The following is a 25,403-nucleotide window of genomic DNA, read 5'->3' on the forward strand; positions in this document are numbered from 1 at the left end:
TGACAAAGGTGAGATCTTGCAGGAGTCTTTCCTTGGTGTCTGCCTGGATGAGGCAGACATCCAGGTAGAGGTAAATCTGTATGCCCTTCTGTCTGCAGAAGGCAATGACAGGAGCCAGGCACTTGGTAAAGACTCTTGGAGCAGTAGATAAACCAAAGGGCAGAGCAGAGAACTGAAAGTATAGTGACTCAGCTCTGAAGCGCAGGAAACTCCGACAGGGCTTCCTTCTGGGGATATGGAGGTAAGCATCCTTCAGATCTAGGGTCACTAGCTAAGCATGAGGCATCAGCATTGGCAAAAGTTTTTGTAGGGTCAGTATTTTGAATCTTGAAATCAAGAGGGACAGATTCAGAGTGGATAGGTCGAGACTAGGGCATCAGGTGCACTCCTTTTGGGTACCAGGAAGAGTCTGGAATAAAACCCTTTTCCAGCATGCTCCTTTGGTAAAGTTCCACAGTGCCTTGGGCATACAGATTTTGTATATGGTGGATTGGTTCTGCTCTCTGGTTTGCTGGTACATCTGGGAAGCCTGAATATCTGGGGTTTTCTTTGAAAGAGAATCTGTACCCGCTGGTACCTAGTCTCTCTTGGGGGGCTGGGGGGGGCAGAGAGTCACTGTGAGTCCTTGGAGAAGGGAGTAAGCCAGATACTGCAGCCCTGCTGGAAGCTTCCAAGGCATCAAACCCACAATGCAGGGAATGCCTGGCTACCTGGGAGCTGGACTGTTTAAGATCTGCTAGTTCCCTGGTTTCACTGCTGTCTGGTAGGGTGGACATTTTTTGTTTTAATAACTCCAGCACATTTTGCTGGCATTTAAGCATATGAAATTGAAAATTCAGAGCTCTAATGGCTAAGGTAGCCGAAGTGTAGACTTTCTTTCCTAGTCTGTCTAAAGCTCTGCTCTCTATCTGTTGGAATGGGGTTTTTAGAGTAGCTAGCCCTAGCCCCCTTGGGACCCTGAGCAATGACCTCTGGGTCAGCTGTAGGGTTTTTAAAAAGATATTTGTGGGTGTTTTGTACCGTATAATATCTGTCTGACTTACTGGGGGCAGGAGGAAGAGAGTCCGGGGTGAGTGCAGATTCCAGAAAGACATCCTCCACCACATCCAGGATTGGGGGAATGGCCAGAGGTTTATGCTGTGACAGGTCAAGGAACTCTCTCAGTCTCTTCTTTGACTGAGGATAGTCCTGTGCCTCCCTGTGAAAGTGTTCCCTGAGCAACTTTAAAGTTTCTCTGAAGGAGAGGTCCTTAGGTGGGAAGTCTGCAAAGGTCTGCTCTTCAGTGTCCGACTCTTCTAGGTCCGACCTTTCTGACTCCTGGTCAGAAAGAGATTCAGGGGAAGTGTCCCTCTTCCTTTTGGCTGGGGTGGCTTCCTCTTATCAGGGTTATTAGATCTTCTGCCATTCTGAGCAGCTGCTATAACTGTGGGGCAGGCTGGGTGGAAGGAAGTTGGTGGCTGGATCCTTGGGATGGGATCTTTTTATGGGCAGTCTTGGTTTTGGTCCTAGTGGATTCCATGGCCTTATATAAGGTTAGTTTAACCAGTGGCATGGTTGTTGGTCTCTGTCTGGTGTCAACTGCTGGAATAGTCACTACAGAAGCCGGTGCCTGCGAAGCGGCTCCGGACCCAACCGTATGACTGAAGGCCAACATACTGACAGGACAAGATCGACCCAAAGGCATACCCAACTCCAAATGGGTCTCGGTAGAGGCCTGCGACCGATCCTCGGCTGGCATCAAAGGCTTCAAAGCCACCTCGCTGAGTTCAGCAACTGTACTAGGGGGTAGGCTAGCTGACTTCAGATCAGAGTCGTCAGAGGGCCCAACTTTCTGAGGCCTATCCTTTAGGTTCATATTTAAGTACTAGGCTGTTGACCCTAGGGCATAATTAAACCTAGCCAAAATGTTTTGGCTTTCGCCTCCCATGGGGTTTAGTTACCTGCACCTGTGTTGAGCAGGGCCACAGACATGATTCCCGGGGTGAATTTCCTGTTTTCCATCCACTCATTAAGATTCCTCTTGAAGAGCGCTAGTGAGGGGCTCTGCCTCACATATATGGGCACCTTATTCCAGAGCAAGGGGAGTCTCTGGGACACAAATCTGTCCTGTTTATTGTTGCTGTCAGGTTAATGTCCCTTGAGTGTGTAACTCTGGTGGATTGGGTTTTCCTTAGGTGGAGCATTTCCAGCAATTCGGGGGTTTGCCATAGGCTTGTATGCTAGGCATAGGTTACCTCTGAGTAGTCGGTACGCGACTGAGTATAGTTTGAGTTTTTTTAGCCTCGTGGCATAGCGCATGTGTTTAAGGCCCGTCATCCTCTTTGTGAGGTACTTTTGAGGCCTCTCCAGTTTTTGCAGATATCTTGTATGGTACATCCCGAACGGGGTATTGTATTCAATTACAGGTCTAATGAGTGATGAGTAGAGGGGGACAATAACTTCCCTATTCCTAGATGCAAGCCACTTTGTGATAAGATGGGCCATGTAGAAGGATTTTCTAACCACTTTAGCGATGTGGTTGTTGAAGGAGAGGTTACTATCCACCTGTGTCCCTAGGTCTCTTATCACACTCTCTGTGATAAGCGGGCTGCCACCTATGTTGTAATTCATTGGTACTTGGTTTTTCCCAAAAGGTATGACAATGCACTTTTTGGCATTTAACTTGAGGCCGTGATTTTGGCACCATGTATCTGTATCAGTGAGACCCCTCTGAAGGATGTCTACATCAGTTGGAGTCTCAATTATGGTGCCCAATTTGCAGTCATCTGCAAACTTTGTTATCCATAATCCCTCCATGTTTGCTTGTACCTTGGAGTAATAAATGCCGAACAGGAGGGGTCCCAATACTGAGCCCTGTGGTACTCCACTAGTCACAGGTTTGGAGTCTGATCTAGCGTTCCCTATTCTCACCGGATGGTTCTATCCATGAGCCAGTTGGCAACCCATCTTGTTACGTCGGGATTTATGTTTAGGTTAGTGAGTTTGTCTATAATTCCCAAGTGGGGAATGGTGTTGAAGGTCTTGGCAAGATCAAGGTATGCTGTGTGGACCACCTTCCTTCATCAACTGCCTCACTGACCTTTTTGAAAAAGTCGAGGAGATTGAGGGGACTTGACTGTCCCTTTACAAACCCAAACTGGGTAGGGTCTAGAGTTTGTAAGTTCCCGATGTCTTTGTTTATGAGTTCCATGATGATGCGCTCCATGGCCTTACAGACTAGGCCGGTCAGGCTGATGGGGTGGTAGTTCCCAGGGTCAGTGGTGGCACCTCCTTTGTGGAGTGGGATGACTGTTGCTGTGCACCACTCTGTGGGCACATAGCCTGAGGTGAGGCTGTGGTTAAACATGGTATTACGGTGCGGGATTCATTTGTTTTGTAGTTCATGTATCACGCAGCCTGGGATGCTGTCAGGTCCCATGGGTGCTGTGTTTTTTCCTTTGGAGAGTGCTGTTTTCACATGGGCGTCTGTGATTTCAGGGGCAGCACAATCGTCTGGTATGGATATGGGCCCTCTAGGTGGTGAGGGTGGCGTAAGGTTTGCACTGAAGCTATCTGCCAATATACTGGAAATATCAGTTAGTTCCATGACTTTTTAACCATTAAGCTGTAGCTCAGAGGAGATCTGAGTATTGCAGTTTAGGTTCTTGACATAGCTAAAAAATGCCTTGGGGTTGTCTTTGGTGTCTGTTGTGATTTTTCTTTCAAAGTTCACCTTAGAGGTTTTTATGAGGGTTCTTAGCTTTTTGCTAAGATTGGTCAAGGATCCCTTCCATTCCTGGGTTATTTCTCTTTTTTGTAATAGTTTCTTCCTTCTATTGTAGAGCTTATTTATGGCCGGGGTCCACCAGACTGGTTTCCTCTTTTGGAGGAATGGGTCTTCGTCTTGTTTGGGATAGCACAGCCTATGCACTCGTGTAAGTGCTTGTAGAGTGCTTTTGTGTAGGATACAGCAGATTCAATCATATTTGCATTCTGCGCGGGAGTAACAAAATTTGCCAGCTCTGTCTTGTGTAGCATAAAGTTTGCTTTCGAGAAGTTTTTTACTGTGGTTTCCCTGGGAGGGGTGAGGGTGGTATGTGGATATCTAGGGTGATGAGTTTATGGTCTGATCTGACCAATGAGGAATTTACCACAGGTGTGGAGCATTTATCCCCCCTGCCAATCATGAGCGGACAGGTGATCTGCTGTGGCGACCAATAACTGGGAAAAGCCAGAAGAAGTTGGTGATAACCAGGTCCAGTATATTGTTACCTCTTGTGGGGGTGCTAATAATCTGGTCCAGGGCATTTGAGTTTATATATTTGAGGAAGCGCTGAGCAAAGGTATTAGTGCATCTGTAGTTTTCCCAGTTAATGTTTGTGTAATTGAAATCACCTAGTATAAGTGTGTTCGGTTGGACATTCATATTTTCCAGTATCTCAAGGAACAAGGAGTGGGTTGTCTTGGGTCAGGGACGGTGATCTGTAGCAAGCAACAATCTGAATTGCAGTTTTGCCCATTGTAAGTTGCACTTGGATGATCTCCGAGGCATCATATTTTGCAACCAGTCTGAAGGTGTGATTATCCTTGATGAATATGGATACGCCTCCTCCCTTTGTATTTCGGTCCGGGTTTTGTGGCCGAAATGTGTGATATGAGTTGTAGCCTGGTATTGCTAGGGTGCTCTCTTGTGCCTTGAACCAGGTCTCCATTACTGCACAAATATCGATGCTCTCCATATTGAGGAGTGCCTAGAGAATGTGCATTTTGAGGTTTAAACTCCTCGCGTTGAGTAGCATGACCCTCAGTTTTTTGTCGCTGGTACTTGTTACGGTGGTGGATTTGTCTTCTGAGCCTTGCCTAAAAAGGCACTATAAGGGTGGCAAGAGCCTTCGATAGTATTCTGAATCCCAGGGGTGACAGGTGCAAGCCATCTCTGGCAAAGCATCGAGGCTTGTCAAGCATGTCATCCCAGGCAGACAGGGGATCCTAGGCAGACAGGTACTGGATCCCCTTTGAATGACACCAAAAACTTAGCCAATTGTTGAAATTTATAATTTTTTCCTTGTACTGAGGTATCATTCTTGGTGAGGGTAAGATGCCGCTCAGGGCTAGGGTTGTACCTGCCTTGGTTACATGATCAGTGAGCTCCTCTATGTCCCCTTTCATGTACTCCAGGGAAGTACATTTCAGGTCATTCACACCAACATGGACAATGACACAGTCATATTTGTACTTGTCATGGAGTGACCTGAGTGTGTGGGTAATGTGGCGGATTCTGGCACCTGACAAGCAGCTGACGGTGACCTTCTCTTTGTTCAGCCCGGTGAGAGGGACATCTGTGTGCCTGACTATGGAGTTACCAATTACAAGTGTGTTAGGTATGGTGTTTTGCCTTAAAGGCTGTGGTTGTCTGGCACACTGGTTTTGGAGGTTATGTGTTGATTTCAGTGTGTTAGTGAGTGTAGGTTGCTTGTGTGTCTGCTTTGGAGGTCTCTGCTGTTTCTGCAGATTTTTATTAAGAGCCTTCGAATATGTCTTTGTGTATCTATGTGTGGGGTTTGCAGTTGCATGTTTGGTGGGTCTATGTGCAGTGAGTGGGGTGTTGCAGGTTTGTACCTTCTCCTTCTGACTGTCAAATCCAGTCATGGCTGGAGAGAGCTTTGCCTCAAGTTTGGCTAAGTAAGTGCATCTCTCGCATATTTTGGTGTTATGTGGTAGGAGGAGAGGACTGTCTGTGTACATGAGGCAGTTGCGACACTGCCTCAGGATGCCCATATTCATCAGGTTAACAAGAGAATACCCTGGGAGCTGGCTCATGGACATGCCTGAGAGAGTTTTGGAACATATTCTTATTTACCTGGTGGGGAGAGTAGTTTGGCTCTTCCTTACAAACAACTGCAGGGGATCGAGTACTATAGGTTGTTTGTGCTTCTGTCTCTTTTTGGATCAAGTGCTAGTCCGAAAGCGCTGATTTGAGTGCTAAATCTGGATGAACTGGCTAGTGCTAAGGGAAAATCTGAAGAGCAGACTCAGCGGAGCCGGGAATAGTGTAACCCTAGCTAACCGCCACTGCGCTATGCGCAAAACCGCGCAAATACGGTTTTTATATCAGAAAGTTTAAAGAGATAGAAATTAGCCCAAAATGGCCAATAAAACTACAGTTTCTGGCAGAAACCACTCCTCCAAGGACAGGTAGGCTGTTCAGAGCTCCCCACTCTCACTGGTGAACAAAAAACTTCCTTTTTGCCCAAGTAAGGTCTGGTCAACACAGAAGCATAAACACAGTCCAGCTATCATCAGGTATCTGAAACTGGACTTTTCTAGCTTAGTAAGGTGGGAAAATAGCAACATTTTTTTTGTATTTTTTTGTTTTTTTTCAGTAAAACAGTGGAAACAAATGAAAAAAACACTTTTAAAAAACAGTAATGGCTGTCGCATGTGTGTGGGAAGCCAGCAACAATAAAAAATACAATTTACAACAAAAAATGATATTTTAAAGTGCAAATACAAATAAATGCTGTTACAGTACAAAAATAGACGTTTTAGAAGCAGTAAATGCCAGAAAACAAGCTTTTAGGTGGAAATAGCTTAAATATCAAGAAAAAAGCCAAAAAAGGTACTTAAACACTCCAAAGTCTCTCCTTTTGTCTCACTGGTGCTGTAGGTCTCTACAGGACACCTGGGCAGGATCTGCTGAGCTTATACAAATGCAAAAACAGTGCAAATATGGTTTTTATACCAGAAAGATTAAAGAGAGAGAAATTAGCCCAAAATGGCCATTAAAACTACAGTTTCTGGGCAGAAACCTCTCCTCCAAGGACAGGTAGGCTGTTCAGAGCTCCCCACTCTCACTGGTGAACAAAAAACTTCCTTTTTGCCCAAGTAAGGTCTGGCCAACACAGAGGCTTAAACACAGTCCAGGTATCAACAAGTATCTGAAACTGGACTTTTCTAGCTTAGTAAGGTGGGAAAATAGCAAGATTTTTTTTCAGTAAAACAGTGGAAACAAAAAAAAAAACTTTTAAAGAACAGTAATGCCTGTCGCATGTGTGTGGGAAGCCAGCAACAATAAAAAATACAATTTGCAACAAAAAACGATATTTTAAAGTGCAAACATAAACAAATGCTGTTACAGTACAATAGCAGGCGATTAAATATCAAGATAAAAGCCAGAAAAAGGTACTTAAACACTCCAAAGTCTCTCCTTTTGTCTCACTGGCTCTGTAGGTCTCTGTAGGATCTGCTGAGCTTATACCTTATCTTTCTTTTTTCTGGGAAAGTCAACACCAGCCTGACCGAACAATGCCATTTTGTGGTGAGGAATAGTCTTGCTAAAGTGTCTAGCTAAAATTCCAGCTCTCCTCCTAATAGTCCTAGTATTAACAGAGCACAGAACCAACATCCGGGGATGTCATGGTCTGGGCCTAAGCAAGTGATGCAGCGGGTATGGAAGTCTCGGTGTGGGATCCGTTTTCCACAACTGAGACAATTATTGACTTTCTCTGACATTGGTTAAAGGCAAGAAAAGTTTCCCCAATGGGGTACTTAGCTTTAGATGGTTACTCCTTCACTCTGGCAACAGGCGACTGATGCACTTGTGAGCTGCTTCTGCTTTGGGCTCCACGGCAAGAAAGACTGATGTAATGGCGTCAGCTGCCTCATTTTATAGCCATGATGACCTGACATCAGCCTCACACTCCAGACAGCCGACGCAAGAGGGAAACCCTTTACTCTGGCATTCGGGCTGGCCAAGGGCTACCCATCAGGGATAACCCACAAGTGATGACTGCAACAGTAAAACACAAACAACATCAATTGTTCCTATCATGAGTATTAAAACTTTATTAACTGAAGATTAACACAGTTGTGTGCATTTATTTTAAGTTAATAGGTTATGGGGGTGTTCTGAGGGTGTGTTCTTTTTTTTTAGGGTTTTCATTAAAACAACAAGACTTGCAAAATGTGACATGGGTTCAAATGGAGATAGCAAGAAACAACTGTATAAAAGCTCAACCTGTCAGACATTAGAGGGTGCATGTAATGCAAAAGTTGGAAACTTTTAGTTATGTACTCACCATAACTTTAGATGTTTGGGATCCATCTCGCCTGCATTCTGTACTGATGGGTTCGGAGCCGATCCCTCGGCTCCGACTCGGCACGCTTATGCTATAGAGCGAGGCCTCTTATTGGCTGAGCTATCTTTATCCCAGGATGCACCACCACTAATCCCCCAGATCTTGTTTGTCCGCATTCATGCACACATGCATAACTTGATTATATAACATTGTTAGATGTTTCAAGATGAAACAACAGGATTCGGACCTTCTGATATCCTCTGATCTCCAAGGAAGGGGGAAGGAGGGTGGGTTATTAGGAATGTGGCGAGATGGATCCCAAACATCTAAAGTTATGGTGAGTACATAACTAAAAGATGTTATGTGATCCTATCTCGCCTACATTCTGTACTGATGGGACAGCGTCCTAGCACCTAAATCCCGGGTGGCTCATTGGAAAACACTCCTGAGCACTGTGGAACCAAATGAAGCGTCCTCTAGATGCCACATCTAATTTGTAGTGGGAAATAAAGGTGTGCGGGGAAGACCATGTAGCCGCAGCACAAATGTCACTAATAGCAAGCTTAGAATGAAATGCTATCGAAGTAGCCATAGCCCTTGTAGAATGAGCTTTGACAGAGGCGGTAAGCTCTTTGTTAGAATAAAAATAAGCTTGAGTAATACAGTCCCTGATCCATTTGGCAATAGTGACCTTTGTGACAGCTTTGCCCAATTTATTGTCTGCAAAGGATACAAACAACTGATCTGTTTTCCTTGATTGTTTGGTCCCATCTAGATAAAAACGTAACTGTCTGTGGACATCTAGTGTGTGGAATATGAACTCCGCTTTGTTAGAGTATTTTGGGAAAAAAACTGGAAGCTCTAACGATTGCTGTAAGCAAAAACTAGAACAAACTTTAGGGACAAAGGAAGGATTTTGCCTGAGGGATACTCTGTCTTTGTGAAAAACCAAGTACGGGGGTTTTACTGACAAAGCCTGAAGCTCTGAAACTCTTCTGGCAGAAGTAATCGCCACCAGAAAGGCTGTCTTCCATGATAGAAACTTTAGATCACATACAGCTGCCGGTTCAAAGGGGAAAGAAGTCAAGGCGCGTAACACTATATCGAGATCCCATGGAGGTGCAGGATGAGAAATCTGAGGTCTTAATAGAGCAGCACCTTTCAAGAAGGTCTTACACAATCTGTTGCTCATTAAAGGTGGGCCCATGGATTCGTGAAAATTAGAAATTGCTGCCAATTGTACCTTGATGGTAGAAACTGAAGAGCCTTGATTGAAAAGAGAAGTCAGAAATTTTAGTACTTCTGCCACGGGAATAGAAATGGGGTCCAGGCCCCGGAGTTGAGCCCAAATAGCAAATCTTTTCCATTTGCTAGAATGCAGTTTCTTTGTAGCAGACTTATGGGCCGAAGATAATATGTGTACAACATCTGGATCCAATGTATGACTCCTGACTATCGTCGGAAGAGGAGGAGCCAAGCCGTCAATTTTAAGGTGTGTAGGGACTGGTGGAATAGTCCCAACTGATGAACCAGTAGGTCTGGGATCTGATCCAGGAACCATGGACCTTCCAGGGCATGTTTCCGAAGATAGGGGAACCACACTTGACGAGGCCAGTAAGGAGCAATTAAGATCATTTTGCTCCCCAAGAGAGATGCCTTTTGAATCACTCTGGGAAGGAGAGGAACTGGCGGGAAGGCATAAAGAAAGCCGGTGGGCCAAGGATGGACTAATGCATCCATGGGGCTCTTCCCCGGAGCCTGGGTTAGGGAGAAGAATTCTTTGCACTTCGCATTCAGAGGAGTCGCGAAGAGGTCGCAACACGGAACTCCCCATTCGCTGAAAATCTGACTTGCAACTGTCATATTCAGAGACCATTCGTGAGGAGAGAGGATGGTTCTGCTCAATCTGTCGGCTATCACATTGGACTTGCCCGGCATGTGAGTAGCCACTAGGAAACGTTTGGTCGAGACTGCCCATTCCTAAACTCTCATGGCTTCTCTGCAAAGAGGATAGGATCTGGTCCCTCCCTGTTTGTTCAGGTACCAAACAACTGACATGTTGTCTGAGTGAACAGCAATTACGCCCTGAGGGAGATAATCATGAAGGGCTTGAAGGGACAGAAGTACTGCCCTCATTTCTAAGATGTTGATATGAAGCAAAGTCTCTTCCGGATGCCATTTGCCTTGGACTGACCTGCCCAGGGAATGCCCCCCCCGTCTGGGAGGCGTCCGTGGTCAAAGTGGCCGCCGGAGGAGGTAGAACAAAGGGTCGCCCCTGATCCAAGTTGGAGGGCACTAGCCACCAGCGAAGGTCCCGTCTGCAAGATTCCGTGATCCATACAAGGTGACTGAGGGGGAGTTCCTGAAAGGACCACTGAGCTGAAAGAAGCCACTGGAGAATTCTCATGTGCAACCTTGCCAAGGGGACTAGAAGAACCGTGGCGGACATGGATCCCAATAGCTGCAGGACCATTCTGGCTGGGGCTTTGGACCTGGGAAGTAAGGCTCGAACTTGAGTCTGTATGGTTTCTATTCTGTCTGTAGGTAGATAGACCCGCATTTGGTTTGAGTCTATCTCTACCCCTATGAATCTTATTCGTTGAGATGGCAGCAACACAGACTTTGGCCAATTGAAGGTGATTCCAAGGGAATTGCCCAGAGATATAGTGGCTTGTAGGCTCCGCAGAAGTAGATGCTTGGAGGTGGCAGTTAGGAGCCAGTCATCTAGAAACACCTGGAATCCTAGACTTCTCAGGTGAGCAGTCACGACTGCCAAACACTTGGTGAACACCCTGGGGGCTGTGGTGAGACCAAAGGGCAGCGCACGGAACTGAAAATGACTGCCTCCTAGGCTGAAGCGCAGATGTCTCCTGGACGCTTGATGTACCATGATATGATAATAAGCGTCCTTGAGATCTATGGAGCACATCCAAACACCTTTCTCCAGCAATGGGAGAATGGTTTGTAGGGTGACCATTCAGAACTTGGACTTTCTGACTGAACGGTTTAGGATGCTGAGGTCCAAAATGGGCCTCAAGTCCTTGGTCTTTTTTGGCACCAAAAAGAATCTTGAGTAAGTCCCTAATCCGATCTGGTCTGCGGGGACCGGTTAGATGACTCCTTTTTGCAGCAGCTTTGAAACTTCTGAGGCTGCGGTATCCCGTTGACTGGGTGGCGGGTCCGGGATTTTTTTGGACTGAGGGGGGGGGGGTGAGAGAATGGGATGGAGTAACCTCCGGCGATAATCCGAAGCACCCATCGGTCCTGAGTGATACCTTCCCAGCCCAGGCCTTTAGGTGCTTCAAGAAACGACCCCCGACTGGCTCCGGAGCAGCACAGCTGGGCAATCCCTCAGGGACTATGAAAGGCTGAAGAGCCACGAAAGGACTCGCAGTCTCCAGTGTTGCGAGGGCCTCTGCCGCCTCTGGGACGGCGTCTTCCAGAAGAATTTCCCCCTCCTCTGCCTCTGGAAGGGGAATCCTCCTGCTGAGAGGGGTAAGGCTTCTGCGATCTAAGGAACCACAATTTCCCTCCTCTTTTAGCCTTGGGATAAGGCTGAAAGGGAGTGGAAAATCGTGCCCCTACGGCAGTCAGAGTCTTACCCTCCTGTTCACAGCGGGTTAGTGTGTCCTTTACCTTGGGTCCAAACAGGGAGGACCCATCAAAGGGGGCGTCGGCAAATGAAGACTTAAAGGCCTCCGCAAAATGACACAGGCGGAGCCAGGCTTGTCTCCATAGAGCAATGCCTGTACCCGCCGCTCTACTCGCCCCTTCGGCCGCATAAGAAATGAGCCTCATGGACGAGTTCGAAATGGACGACTTTGTAGCCAGCTGAGAGCCAACCGTCTGGGCCAGTTCCTCAGGCAGGTTACCCAAGAGGGTATCGGATAGCTCCTTAATCAGATCCCTCTGAAATCTGGTAAAGTGTGTAAGGTAGTTCAAGGACCTCAGTGTAAAGGCCGCTGAACTGAGGGTGCGCTTTCCGTACCGATCCATGCTCCTAGACTCCTTATTAGGAGGATGGACGGACGTAGAAGCCTCTGCTACATCTTGCTGGGTAGCAGATGCCACCACCAAAGCATCTACACCCACACCTTTAGTTAGGAACTCTCTATCAGGGGGCGCCGAGAGAAATTTGTTCGGACGAGCAGGCACCGGTTCCACAGAGTCTGGGTGTTCCCACGCCCTTCGACAGATCAAATCCAAGAGCTCGTCGAAGGGCGGAGACACCCAGGAGGCGGAGGGCTGAGCCCCGAAGGCCTTCAGGAACACCGACTCATCAGCAGAGGGAGGTTTGGACTGCCAGCCGCCTCGTTGTTTTAGGGCTTCCAGGATGTCTGCAAAGGAGACATCATCCGAGGACGACTTGGGGGACCCCTCTGCATCATCGAGATCAGTGTCGGATGTCAGAGACTCATCAGGGGAGTCAATGTGCTTCCTCTTGCACGATCTCTTCCTGGGGGGTTCTTCCGAAGAGGCTTCAGAAGGACCTCCAGGAGGGGGAGAAACCCCAGCGGGGGTAACCTGAGGCCCAGGGGCTCCGCTGTCTAAGGACAGGGGGACTGCCAACGACCCAGTCTCCGTATGTAGGGAAGGAGCTGGGGAAACCGTGGAGGTAGCCAAGGAAGATTTGGCTAAAGCACTCCTCATAGCCCTAAAGGCGGGACCACCAGAATCCTGGGAGGGTCCCACCTCCGTGGCCACGACAGTGGACGGCACTCCCGCCGACGCACCAAGAGGGAGACTTGGGACCGAAAGCATCAATCCCGAAGCCTCCCCCCCAGGGCCGAAGGAAGAAGTCCGTGTACTGAACTCCGACCCAAGAGCCGAAGTTGGAGCAAGGGTCGGGCCCGACCCTAACACCTCCACAGGTTCCACCAGCACCGGCTCCAATGGTGCCGAAGCTGTTGGAGGAGGAACCACAGTAGGGGAGTGGACCATCGGCTCCGAAGCCAAATGGGCTGGAGCCAAAACTAGCTTTTGGAACACCGGAGACTGGAAGAGTCGAAGGAGCACCCTGTCGATGTCCGAATCAGACATCTTGGATGATCTAGAGGATACCGATCGGGCCCGAACCGATTTCTCCATCGGCACCGAAGGGCTCGGGGACCGGCTCGGAATGGACTCAACAACTATCGGCTCCGAGGAAGGTTTCAAGGAAATTTCCCTCGGTGCCGATAAGGACTTCGGCTCCGAGGGGGAAGAGACTGAGCCGGTAACCCTTATTGGCTCCAATATCAGGGGAGCCGATGAGGGTGACCCGCCTCTCGATGCCCCAGACCTCGGCTCCGAAACCAGAGGGGTCGAGGCTGGAGGCATCGAGGCAGACCATTCCGACCTCGGCTCCGAAGTCCGTGGAGCCGATGGAGAAGTCTGCTTAGCTTTTTTAGCGGTCGGTTCCGACTGACTGGTCGGAGCCGACGCTTTCTTCTTTTTAGAAAGAGACAGAGAGGAAGATAAAGCCTCCTCGAAGGAAGGCTTGATTAATCCCTTGAGGATTAATTTGTTTTTCCTCTCCTGGAGGACTCTAGAAGAGAACGCGTGGCACACTACACGACTCTTGTAGGTGCTTAGCACCTAAGCAATAGACGCACGAGGAGTGGTCGTCCGTTAGGACATTTTAAAACCACACTTCGTGCATTTCTTAAACCCGGAGGGTTTGTGTTCTGTAGACATAACTGCTTTGCCACAGAACCTATCTAAGTGAAAAAACACTAAACTTTAGTTAAAGGTAAAGTTAAATTCAACAACTTTAACAAAATATTATTATTATTTTATTTTTTTTTTTTTACACTAAACAGTTAACAGACAAAAAAGGGAGAAAGAGAGTCAAGACCCTCTAACTTAAACGGGTACTTGACCCAAGAAAGATACACAAGCAGCAAAGTAACAGGGGAAGGCCCCTCTAACTAAAACGGGAAACCTTCCCTGACTAAAAAAATCACGAATTTACCAACAGAAATTCACCAATCACACTAATATAACAACAATAGCTGTTAAAACAGCTTTTGGGTTCAAAGTAAGGAAATTTGTGCCAGGAAAAAGCCTAATAAATAGTACTTAGCCCAGCCAATGTTGAGACCATGTCTAAGCTTGTTAGCGGCAAATGAGATCTGGGGGATTAGTGGTGGTGCATCCTGGGATAAAGATAGCTCAGCCAATAAGAGGCCTCGCTCTATAGCATAAGCGTGCCGAGTCGGAGCCGAGGGATCGGCTCCGAACCCATCAGTACAGAATGTAGGTGAGATAGGATCACATAACATCAGACATTTAAAAAACCTGTCATATTTAATAGGTTGGCATAATAACTTCTTATCATAATGGCTACATGATCCATATTATTTTGGAATGTGAATGACTTCTTAGGCATAGACAAAAAGGTAAGACTACTGAATTATATTAAGAAATGCAGAGTGCAAATAGCAATGTTACAGGAGCCACATTTGGAAAGAAGGGAGCATATGAATTTGATAAAGAAAGGATTTCACGATGGATATTCAGCAGAGTATCAGGGTCAAAGGAAAAGGAGAATACTAATACTAATCACTAAGGGAGCTCCAATAGTGATATCAGAGGGAAAATATAATAATGGTAGATGTTTGGTGGTATGGGGTTACTGGCAAGGGAGCAGGATTATGCTGGCATATATTTATATTCCACCTAAAACTGCTATTATGGAGCTCAAGATTTTTTTGGGGATAATTAATCTGCTTTCAGCAGAGAATATTACTTATAGATGGAGATGAACTTGATTTGCAACAGTAAGGATGTGTCTGGGAGACCTAGAAGTGAAAATATAATAATAGAGAGTAGAGTTCTGAAGAAATTTATGAAAATATCTGGTATGGAAGATGTGAATTTAGTAGTAGGAGAAAATTTACACATTACTCCTCAAGGTACAAAAACTGGGCTAGACTAGACAGAATCCAAAACTAATTAGATCATGCGCTAATAACAACTAAGACAAAATGCTGGGTAATGAAGTAGAAATGAGGCACAGACACCTCCTCACCTACCTGTTAAAAAGAGGAAATTAAGGAATGGGTAGTGGAAATTATTTGAGAGTTATTAGGGAAGATAGAATTTTTTTCCAAAGTTACAGCTAGCGAGTGGGAAAAAATGAAAGTGGAATTTAAAGCTTGGGTAGAAATAAAAGAAAAAGAGATATGGTTAAGAAATGACAGACATTATTTAAAGGGGCTGACAAAGGTTAAAATATTGCAGAATAAGGGGAGTCTCAAAGAACAAGAAGAGGTGCAACTACACAGTGCTAACAGAAAATTAAGGAGTATCTGAATAATTTGTTGCAGTTTAGAAAGATTGCTGTTAAGCAACTATTTTTTGATAATAACTGCAGAGGACAAAAACGTATACCACAACGACAAAGGCAACAGAAAGTAGAAAGTGTTGTTGCCGAACTTTGGTAGGCAATAAGAATAAAAATAACCAGAGATCCTGTGTAAGTATATTTCAGAAACTTTATGAAAATGTGTACAAAGCAGAGAAATGTGGAAATCAAGAAAGAGCACAAATGGAAATACTTATGGAGGACTTACATATGCCAAAGTTATATCTAGATAAGTTTCAACAAGTAAGAGTTAAGATGGGAGGAGGTGAGATAAAAACAGTGACAACAATGGCAATACTGTGGAGGTCTGGAAGCTAAGAGAGAAGAAAGTGATACAGACCCGGAAAGTTGTGTTTAGCAGTATTTTAAAAGGAGGCGAAGCACCAACATCCTGGAAGAAAGCTGTGGTAGCTGTAATATCTAAAAACAGTAAATACCCATCAGATACAGCTTCATAGAGGCCTGTTTTAATTTTAAACCATGATTATATAGTATTTATATCTATGATAGCTAAAAAAATGGCAAAGGTGTTGCCAAAATTGATAGATATGGACCAATGTGGTTTTGGGAGGAGAGGTAAAGATTTTACAGCATTAATAGCGATGATCCAGAAGGAAGCAGAGTGTAAGAAAATATCATTGTTTTTGGTGGGTCTCATTGCACAGAAAGCAATACAACAGAGTAAGCTGGGATTTTATGAGTAGGGTAATGAAAGCATTTGCATTCACTGATACAATAATAAAGTTAATTAGGTGGATATATGAGGGATCAGAGGCAAACGTTAAAGTGGGAAGGTTCTGCTCTGGAAGTTATGCATGAACTGAGGAACCATGCAGGGGTGTCCTCTTTTCCTTTTGTTATTCACTTTATATTTAGAACCTCTGGCAAAGGAAATAAGGGTCTCAGAAATTCAAGGATATGATTGGTATGGCAATCAAGAAATGTTGGCTTTATTTTCAGACAATATTATTTTTACCTGATAAAAAACAGAAAATGACATCTCAGTGTTATGGAACATCATGAGACAGTTTCAAGTCTTTTTGTGATACCAAGTTAATGAAGATAAAACAAAAGCTACAGATGTAAACTATGTACCCACACATGAATTGGTCCAGCAATAACCACATTTATAGGGACATGATAAAGTGAAGTATTTAGGGATATGGATTACAAAAGGATTCTGTTATGGCAGCTAACGATATGTGGGAAGAGACTGAAGAAAAGACAATACAAAAACAGAAACTGAAAGCTCTTGTTTATGGATATGAACAATAAGACACACGCAGTGAACATGTTTTTAGTCTCCTTAGTTTTATATACAAGTTAGGCATAATTTTATCATCCAGAGGAAAACGTGTGGACAATAATTAATAAAGAGTTGAAAGAATGTGAATTGGATGGGAAGAGGGCAAAGTTCAAGTGGGATAAGATGATTCTTCCAACAGAGCAAGGTGGTTTAGTATTAGCTGATTTGAATAGATATTTTAGAACTACACAGTTAAGGGTCATATACTTAACCAGAAAGAAGGTATAATTCAAAGTGAAAAGGGATGATAATGAAACAGGAGGGGCCATAAAGACAGAGTGGGATTTTGAATCCAGATCTTCAAAGAGAACAACAACAGCCATACAAAATATTGTACTCAAAATGGCAGAACGTATTCTAAGAACTAAGTCAACAAGATAATTGAGAAATGAGACTTTGAAGGCAATTAAGGCTACACAGAATAGCCATGACAGGACTAGAATTTACTAGAGAAAACTGGCACATGAACCAAAATATTGGGAGCAAACAACTAAAGAGGGAAGGGTAAAATAATGGGAAGAGGTCAAGAAGACTGCAAGTCAGACAATGCATTCCCTGTCAGGGACTGATATCAGAGTACAGACAAACAGAAAGGGATAGTCTAATCCTAAGTGAAAGACCTTTTCTGGTAGAGTTTATAATTAAATATAGAACAGAAGTTGCTGTTAAAAAGAGATTATTAGCAGGGCATATAAATATTGCACTATAACTATAGGAATCAATCAGAGGAGGTCAGAAAAGATTGGGGAGAGAGAGAGACTGAATAAGCAATTTATAAGGAATCAGTGGGCAGACATATGTATTGTACCCCAAATACACTTCAAAGTGTACAAGATTTAGGATTTTTGCTTGGAAGTATGAATAGGTATTTTTATATCCCAAGCAGACTATAAAGAATTCTACCTCAGGTAGAAGAATTGGGAATATTGGGAACATATGTTTTGGGAGTGTAATGAGTTAGCAGACTTGAAAAATTACCAAGTACTATGTCAAAATAGTGGTGAGGAAATTGGCGTATCAAAGGTAATTTTTTTTTTTTTAGCTGGGATACAGTATCTGAATTGCCTAGACATAGTAAAGCCTTGCTAAATTTAATCTTGGTGGCTGCAGGAAAAACAATTTCCTAGAAAATGGAAATCAAAGTCTACACCAACTGTATTTGAAGTACTGATTATTGTAACAGAAATAAAAGAACTGGAAGTGGGATCTTTAGAAAATGGTAGCAGCAAATTACGTAGGAAAAATGGAAATTGTAGGAACAATACATGCAGAATAATGTTTTGGAGGAGAAGTATGTTTGCCTGTGTCTTAATCCACAAAACGAAGTGTCATAATTAAATAATGTTGTATAAAAAAAAAAGAAAAGAAAAAAGATGATAGGAGTCTGAACCACTCCTGATATGCTGAATGGTGAAACAGTTAGTAAACTGAGGACCCCTGATAAAGTTCAAAGGCCTCACAACATATAACATCTAATTAGCACTGGAGGTACACATCTACAATTGACTCTACAGTCATCAAAAATACAGCAAACGCAGAACTAATCATCTATGAGTAAAAGCTGCTAGTCTCTGATAAGCCTGCATCCTGTAGGAATTTTAGTTTCACCGGCCAGACAGCAGGAGTCCAGACAAAGGATTTAGTATTAAAAATGACAAAAAAGGCAGGAAAGAGTAATGTTAGGTATACAGTAGATGTAGTAGTACAGGAGCCAAACATTTACAAAAGACAAAAAATATACAAATATAACTACTATCCAATGTGGAACAGCATTTCAAAGAATGGGTGGCCTCAATAATGCAACCCATGTGCACTGTACCATAAAGCAGAAGTTATACACAGATAAAAGGAAAGCAGTTTGAAACCAGTCAGTGACAGCTTACCAGGTGTGACTCCTGGGCAACCAGGTCTCCTTTCCAACTTTGTCAATACAAAACTTTTGGGGGCCATTACTGCCTGTAAGTTAAAAATAAATACACATGTTACTTTGCTCAGCTCAAAGACCATTATAACCTGTTATTCAGAAATCAGAAAACATGCCTTAGTTTTAGTCTCTGTAGTTTATTACTAACAATAATCTCCAGGTTTTGTAATGCTGGACTGATGATAGTAGCAAATAAAATCTATGTATATTGTATTTAAAATGGAAAATGTTTGTTTTCTTTTCCATTAATGTATGTTTGATTATGTTGTTGTGTCTTTCGGCTTTTCCCGGTTAGGGGTCGCCACAGCGGAACTCCGGTCCGCTAATGATTGGTAGTTGATTTTTACGTGCCAAGTTACCAGCCCTGACGTACAACCTTCAACGAAGGTACGCCCATTCACGCATGTCTCCACACAGAAGACGCTCTAGCTGAGAATCGAACCGGACAGCATCTTACTGTGAGGCGACAATGCTACCGCAGCACCACCACTATGTTATAAGTGATAATTTAATAAAGGTGTTAAAAATAATAATTTCCAGTTATCTCTTTGCAACATTTATTCAGTATCTAAACATGTCTGCATTTCAAAAGTATTACCTGCCCAGGTTGTGGCTGAAAAGGAATTGTGGATAAGCCTGCCTACCCCGTTAAGCTAAAAAAAATAAATAATTTGCATCTTAGCAGTTTTACTTATTTCTAAGACAGTCAGATTGTAAAGCATGCTTTACAGTTGTATGTCCAGCAATACACCTTAAAATAAAGCAGAACGTTGAGTGGATGGGTAATTAAGCAGATCAGCTTCATATGGTAATGTCTAAAATGAAAATATGATCTTATCATTATGCTGTACAGAAAATTAATTCAATACTTACCTTGTTTTGCTTCCAAAACAGATTCATGTTAGTATGATACAGTATTTGCATGAGTAAAACAAAGCTATATGAACTAAAAACAATAATTGTGAAAAAGCAGGGACTGGTGCTAGTCGCACCTTTACTCAGATGTGACTGATAGTCTGGCTGACCATTGAAGAGCCCCATGTACAGGCAATTATATCTTTACATATCTTTATATTAACTCATCTGCATTTCTTGCAGACAACACAAATGCCCTATGCCTCAACATAGCACCGTGGGTGAAACCTGTCACAGGCTGCATTATGCTTCCTGTAAAGGCCTAGCTTAGCCCTAAAACACAAATCAGTTTTTTTGATAAACTAGATTAAGTCACTCAATTTCTGTACATGAAGAAAACATCTAATAAACTAATTTACCACTTGTGTACAATTACACTGCTAGCTTTATAACACTAACACAGCTTTTTCACTAATATGGCACTAAAACAATTTTAAACAGCTTTATTCACAAGTGACACAGGCAAGCTTACATTTTATTTCTGTTACAATATTCACTGCTTCATGTAAAGTTGAAAATGGAAATCAGATTCTCAATCAAGTAATTGCTTTTTGGCAGCCACCAGAATTAAACTCAACAAGGCCTTACTAGATCTAGGCAATTCAGATCCTGTACCTCAGCTCAAAAAATCAATTCCTTAGTTATACTCACTTGCTTGCCCAGTACTTCCAACAGGGTATTCTGCAGGGAATTTTTAAAGTCTGCCACTCATTACACTCCCAAAACATATGCTTCCAATTACCTCTTTCTTCTGCATCACACCTCCACCATTTGCCATTTACCTGAGGAAATATTCTTTGGAGTCTGCTTGGGGTATACAAGTATCTATGCAAATATTTCCAGGCAAAAATCCTAAATCTTCTAGGCTGTTGCAAATTTGGGAGCCATACATATGTCCTCCCATTGTTTCTTTGTGAAATTTATAGTTAATCTCTCTTCTCAAAATTTTCTGACCTCTTCTGATCGATTCCTATAGTTATCGTGTAATATTTTATATACCCTACTAATCATCCTTTTTTTCCCATCTGAACTGTTAGGCGTTGAGCTTCCTCTACCTCTAACCTTGGTATATTTAAATATTCTATAAATGTTTCCATTTGTGCTTTTTTCATGACTTTTCCACTTGTCTGATTTATACAAATTTTCATAATTTGTTACAGGATCTCTGGTTATTTTTCTTGTTATAGGCTCCCTAAATTTGGCAACAACCCTTTCTCCTTTCTGTTGCCTAAGCTGTGACAAAAGTTTTTGTGCTCTGGAGTTATCATAAAGAAAAAAATGCTGTTAACAGCAATCTTTCTAAAGTCATGTATATTATCCAGGTAATTCTCTTATATTTTCTTTAACCCTCTGCAATTGCACCTCCTCTTGTTCTTGGAGATTCCGTTATTCTGTAATACTTTGACATTTCTAAGCCCCTCTAAATAATTATTACTTCTTAACCAGAACTCTTTTTCTTTTATCCTATTTTTAAACTCCACTTTCATTTTATCATACTCATTAGCTAAATAACGTCTGGAGTACTTTCTCTCTTCCCTAATAACTCCCGGATAATTTCCACTACCTACTCCTTAAATTCCTCTTTTTAACAGGTAGGTGGGGATCTGCCAGCGTCTCATCTTTACTTCATTACCCTGCATCTTTTTCTCATTAATTACTGATGTATGATCTGAAACAGTTATTGGATATGTATCAAAGTTCTCAGTTAAATGAGCTTGTTCCTGTGAAATATAATTTCTATCAAGTCTAGCCCAGTTATTGTACCTTGGGAATAATATGTAATTCTCAGAAGTCCTGTAACTGAATTTATGCCTTTCATACCAAATATTTTTATACATTTCTTCAGAAATCTACCCTCTTTTGTTATATTTTCCATTCTAGGCCCCTGAAATACATCCTCATTATTGCAAACCAAATTCCAGTCCCCATCTATACATAATATTCCCTGCTAAAAGTGGATTATTTCTCCCAAAAAATTTTAAGCTAAAAAACAGCAGTTTTAGGTGGAACATAAATGTGTCACTGTAATCCTCATCCCTCTCAATTACTACACAACCATCATATTTTTTCCTCTTCTATCACTACTGTAGCTCCTCTAGCAATCAATGTAAGCACTCCTGTATTCCTTTGTCCCTGATAGTCTGCAGACTATCAATCCTGAAATCCTTTCTTTATCAAATTAACATGCTCATTTTTTCCCAAATGTATCTCCTGTAGCATTGCTATTTGTACTCTGCATTTCTTAATATAATTAAGCAATCTTTCCTTTTTGTCTACACCCATGAGACTATTCACACTCCAAAATAATATGGAAAATGCTGCCATTATAGTAAGAAATCATTATTCCCACCTATTATATATGAATTTTTTTTAAAATGTCTAATTCCAGCTTTTATGATACATGTACCCATTAATGTTTGGCAGGTTAATCCTTCATACAGTTTTTTTTTCTTATCATCAACATTGGAACCTATGCCACATTTTACAAAAAAATCAAACATACTGCCAGAATGTCCCCATAAACTTACATTTATACAAACATGCATAATTATGTACATCTTCAAATAATGAAGGTTTGCCCTCCTAACATGAGCATTTGTACCAACAGACAGCTGATAATACAGGTACTACTAGTTAACCTGAAACTGAGGTTATCCATGTGAAGATGCATGCTACTGCCTGTGTTTCTGATGAAGTCCTTAAGATAATGATGGACAAAACAGTTCAACTTTTTTATTAAAAATTGCATGTTTTATTTCACTGGTTGTTACTTTTTTATTACTGCCTGTGCTTCTACTTACATTAACTGGTATCTTTCCTTTTTTATCTTTATTCTCCCTCCCCCAGATGTGAAAACTACTTGCGTACTTTCAGAAATTATTAGCTTTTAGCCTTGAAGAAAGCAATGCTCTGTCTTTTATCATTAGCTTGCCTCCATGGAAAAGAAAGAGAAAAAAGAAAAATGTATCCCTGTTGTAGCCGAAAGACAAGCTCAAACATTTGTTGCTAAAGGAAAATATATTATATTCAGTGTGCTCATATTTACTTGTTTCCACACAAAATTTGTTATTAAATGAAGCCAAGGGTTTTAATTCAGACATTCACCCATGCCAAAAATAAGGCAAAGCATAACCGCTCTACATATATCATGATTTGTGTACTCTTATACCCCATCTCTTGCCCAACAACCCAAGATGACAGGTTATTAAGTTAAACAAGCTTCTGTCTAGCTTTTCTTCTCTTCTCTTTTTGTACTGCAATGCCTATATTTCTTAATTTCATAACACTGAAAAAGAAGAGAAGATGAAGAAAAAAAGGCATCTGTTTACTTTGAAAACTTTATCACATACAAGAACTAAAAATACTTTTCTATAAAATATGCAATTTATATTGTGAAAAGTTTTGTCTTCTGTGTGGCGACATGCGTGAATGGGCGTTCCTTCGTTGAAGGTTGTGCATTAGGCCCGGCAAGCCAGCATGTAAAACTCTACTGCCAATCATTAGCGGACCGGAGTTCTGCTGTGGCGACCCCTAACCGGGAAAAGCCGAAAGACACAAACAAACAAACAAATTGTGAAAAGTTTCAAAGAAATACTGTTTTACTTAGTTACCTTTTTCCTTTCTCCTCTTCTTAGAGTCCTTCCAAACAATAATGACATGAAGTGAAGCAGATATCCTTCAGTTTCTCAGAAGTTTAACAAAGTCAACAAAAGTCCACTCTTTCCACTTATGCTAATACAGGTGTCTTTCACAAATGCTGTTCTTGCTTTGCAGTCTGACATTTGTTCAGTAATTTCCATGTTGCTGGCATTCTTCCTGTTCATCTCCATCTCCCAGCTCCATATTCTGGTTCAATCTCACTGTGCTCCTGATTCTTCTGGTTATCTCCTGTACTTTGTCTCTCAAGCATTTTCTACTGGCAAAGTCTCTCCACTTGCTTTACTACCAGAAAAATGGGAAGCAGAGTCCTCTTCTGTTTGATGGCTCATTTTTGGGCAAACTTTTGCATTTCCTCCTTAGAATGTTCTGCATCAAAAATGACTAATTCTCCAGGAGAAAACATTCTGAAGACAGCTGGATACAGCAGCTTGAGTCTCACACCTGCCTCTCGACATTTAACATACCCTGATCACTGGAATAAAGTTGTTTTTTTTCCTGCTCAGTGTACGATGAGCAATCATTTCCCACACGCACTTTAACATTTAATACTTTTCCCTTCTGCCACAGTGTTGTCAGGATCAGCTCTTTCTGCTGCTAAGTTTATATCTTTACTTATAAAGGTCTTGGCTGCTTTCTCATGGCTATATTTGGAGTATACACACAGTGTGCCCTTTCAATTAACAGTTTTTGCTGTGGAGTACCAGTCCACTTGCTTACTTCTGCCTTCATAAAATTAGTACAGGCTGCTGCTTCTACTTTCTCTTGTACAGTAGAAAATCAAAGTTTTTTTTCTATGTGCTCTATCCTCTAATTCTACCATTTTTAAACATCCCTTCTTGAGCAGTCTCATACTCAGCCACACCTTTCTTCACTTCACTTTCTGATTTTTGCAGTTTTATCAGCTCATCTGAATATCTAAATCTTGTTTAATTTTCTCCAGCCTTTTATTTGAGGTGATATACTCCTTTAGTGCTTAATTTATTTTAATCAGCTTTGAGCACATTTGACTTATTTTTTTCCTCTAGATTACTGGAAGCCATGTCTTGCACAAAAGCTGGAGGTTGAAATTTCTTTAGCTGTACAGATGTAGGATTTGTCCCAGTCAGCGAGTTTTCTTCACCTTTCTAGTTGACTTTATTTCAGACTGTTTTAATTGCATCCAGGCGGTGTACTTACTATCCGGTATGTGAATTTTACTCAAGTTGACAATATCTCTGGCTGTAATATCTCAGTCTTTGTTTTCACACTGGGAAAGCTGAAGTTAAGCTGTTGATCAGTATGCAGCCATCTTGGAAGTCCAGTGTGGCATAAAAACATTGTTCCTGACAATAGGAATCTTGAAACAGCATTAACTTCAGTATATTATGCAGTACCCATGATTCAAGCATAGATATAATGTCTAATGAAGGAAGCAATAGAAATATCTTCAGTACCTTCCAGGCATAGCTACAAGTACACACTAATGTGGTTGGGATTACTAAATATTTCATCACACACCTTATTAAAAAGCTCTTTTACCATTTCAAGGGTCAAAGATGAGGACTTGGAGTAAAAAAATGGAAAGAAGAGTGCCAAGAAGACCAACCTACTCTTTACTGGAGGTATCTCAAAATACTTCAGATCATGACCACAGTTGGCTGATCTGTGACTGTTTGATAGTTCCCCACCTCAAGTGAGACAATGATCTCATGTATGATTTCTGAAGAGTAAGAATTTCAGCAATCTCTGGTACAATGAATAGAATTAGCCCAGTTACAAATAATCATAATGCAGTTATCTTTGGAAACTTCAGTACAGAAAAGGACAAACCTTATGATTACACTTGGTGACAGCTACTTAATTTCTCATTGTCACAGTCTACTTATAAGCTTCACTACTGCTTATTACATAATCTCCTTTTCTTCAGAGATGTTCTCAAGCCTCAAATGAACCTCCAATACTCTCTGATCAATAAGCAATCACCACAAGGTTCAATGAAAAAAACAAAACAGCTGAGTAAGACTCCCACTAGTCAATCAGATTTTAACCTATCAGGGAGGACAGTGATCCTCCCTACCTTGAAATTCACCAACCCTGGAACAGTCTGTACAAAGTAGAAAGGTACATTAAATATGTGTATGTAGGTGGTGATGGCTTCAACATAAAAACACCATGTTCTTTAAATCTTTCTAAATTGATAAGTAATTTCAGCCC

At 42.3% G+C, this 25,403-nt stretch overlaps 1 protein-coding gene across 5 annotated transcripts in view; it reads right to left on the minus strand.

The window, feature by feature from the left end:
* The window catches only part of WWP2 (WW domain containing E3 ubiquitin protein ligase 2), a 1,859,587-nt gene that overhangs the window by 13,859 nt on the left and 1,820,325 nt on the right, over positions 1 to 25,403 (minus strand). For all 5 annotated transcript variants that reach the window (XM_044081781.1, XM_044081779.1, XM_044081780.1 and 2 more), the window contains one exon: positions 18,595 to 18,667. In XM_044081781.1, coding sequence (XP_043937716.1) covers positions 18,595 to 18,667 — 73 coding nt within the window. The remainder of the gene's footprint in view (positions 1 to 18,594; positions 18,668 to 25,403) is intronic.

This window comes from Protopterus annectens, chromosome 8.part1 (assembly GCF_019279795.1).
Source record: "Protopterus annectens isolate FY-2018-M chromosome 8.part1, PAN1.0, whole genome shotgun sequence".
NCBI lineage: Eukaryota > Metazoa > Chordata > Ceratodontiformes > Protopteridae > Protopterus > Protopterus annectens.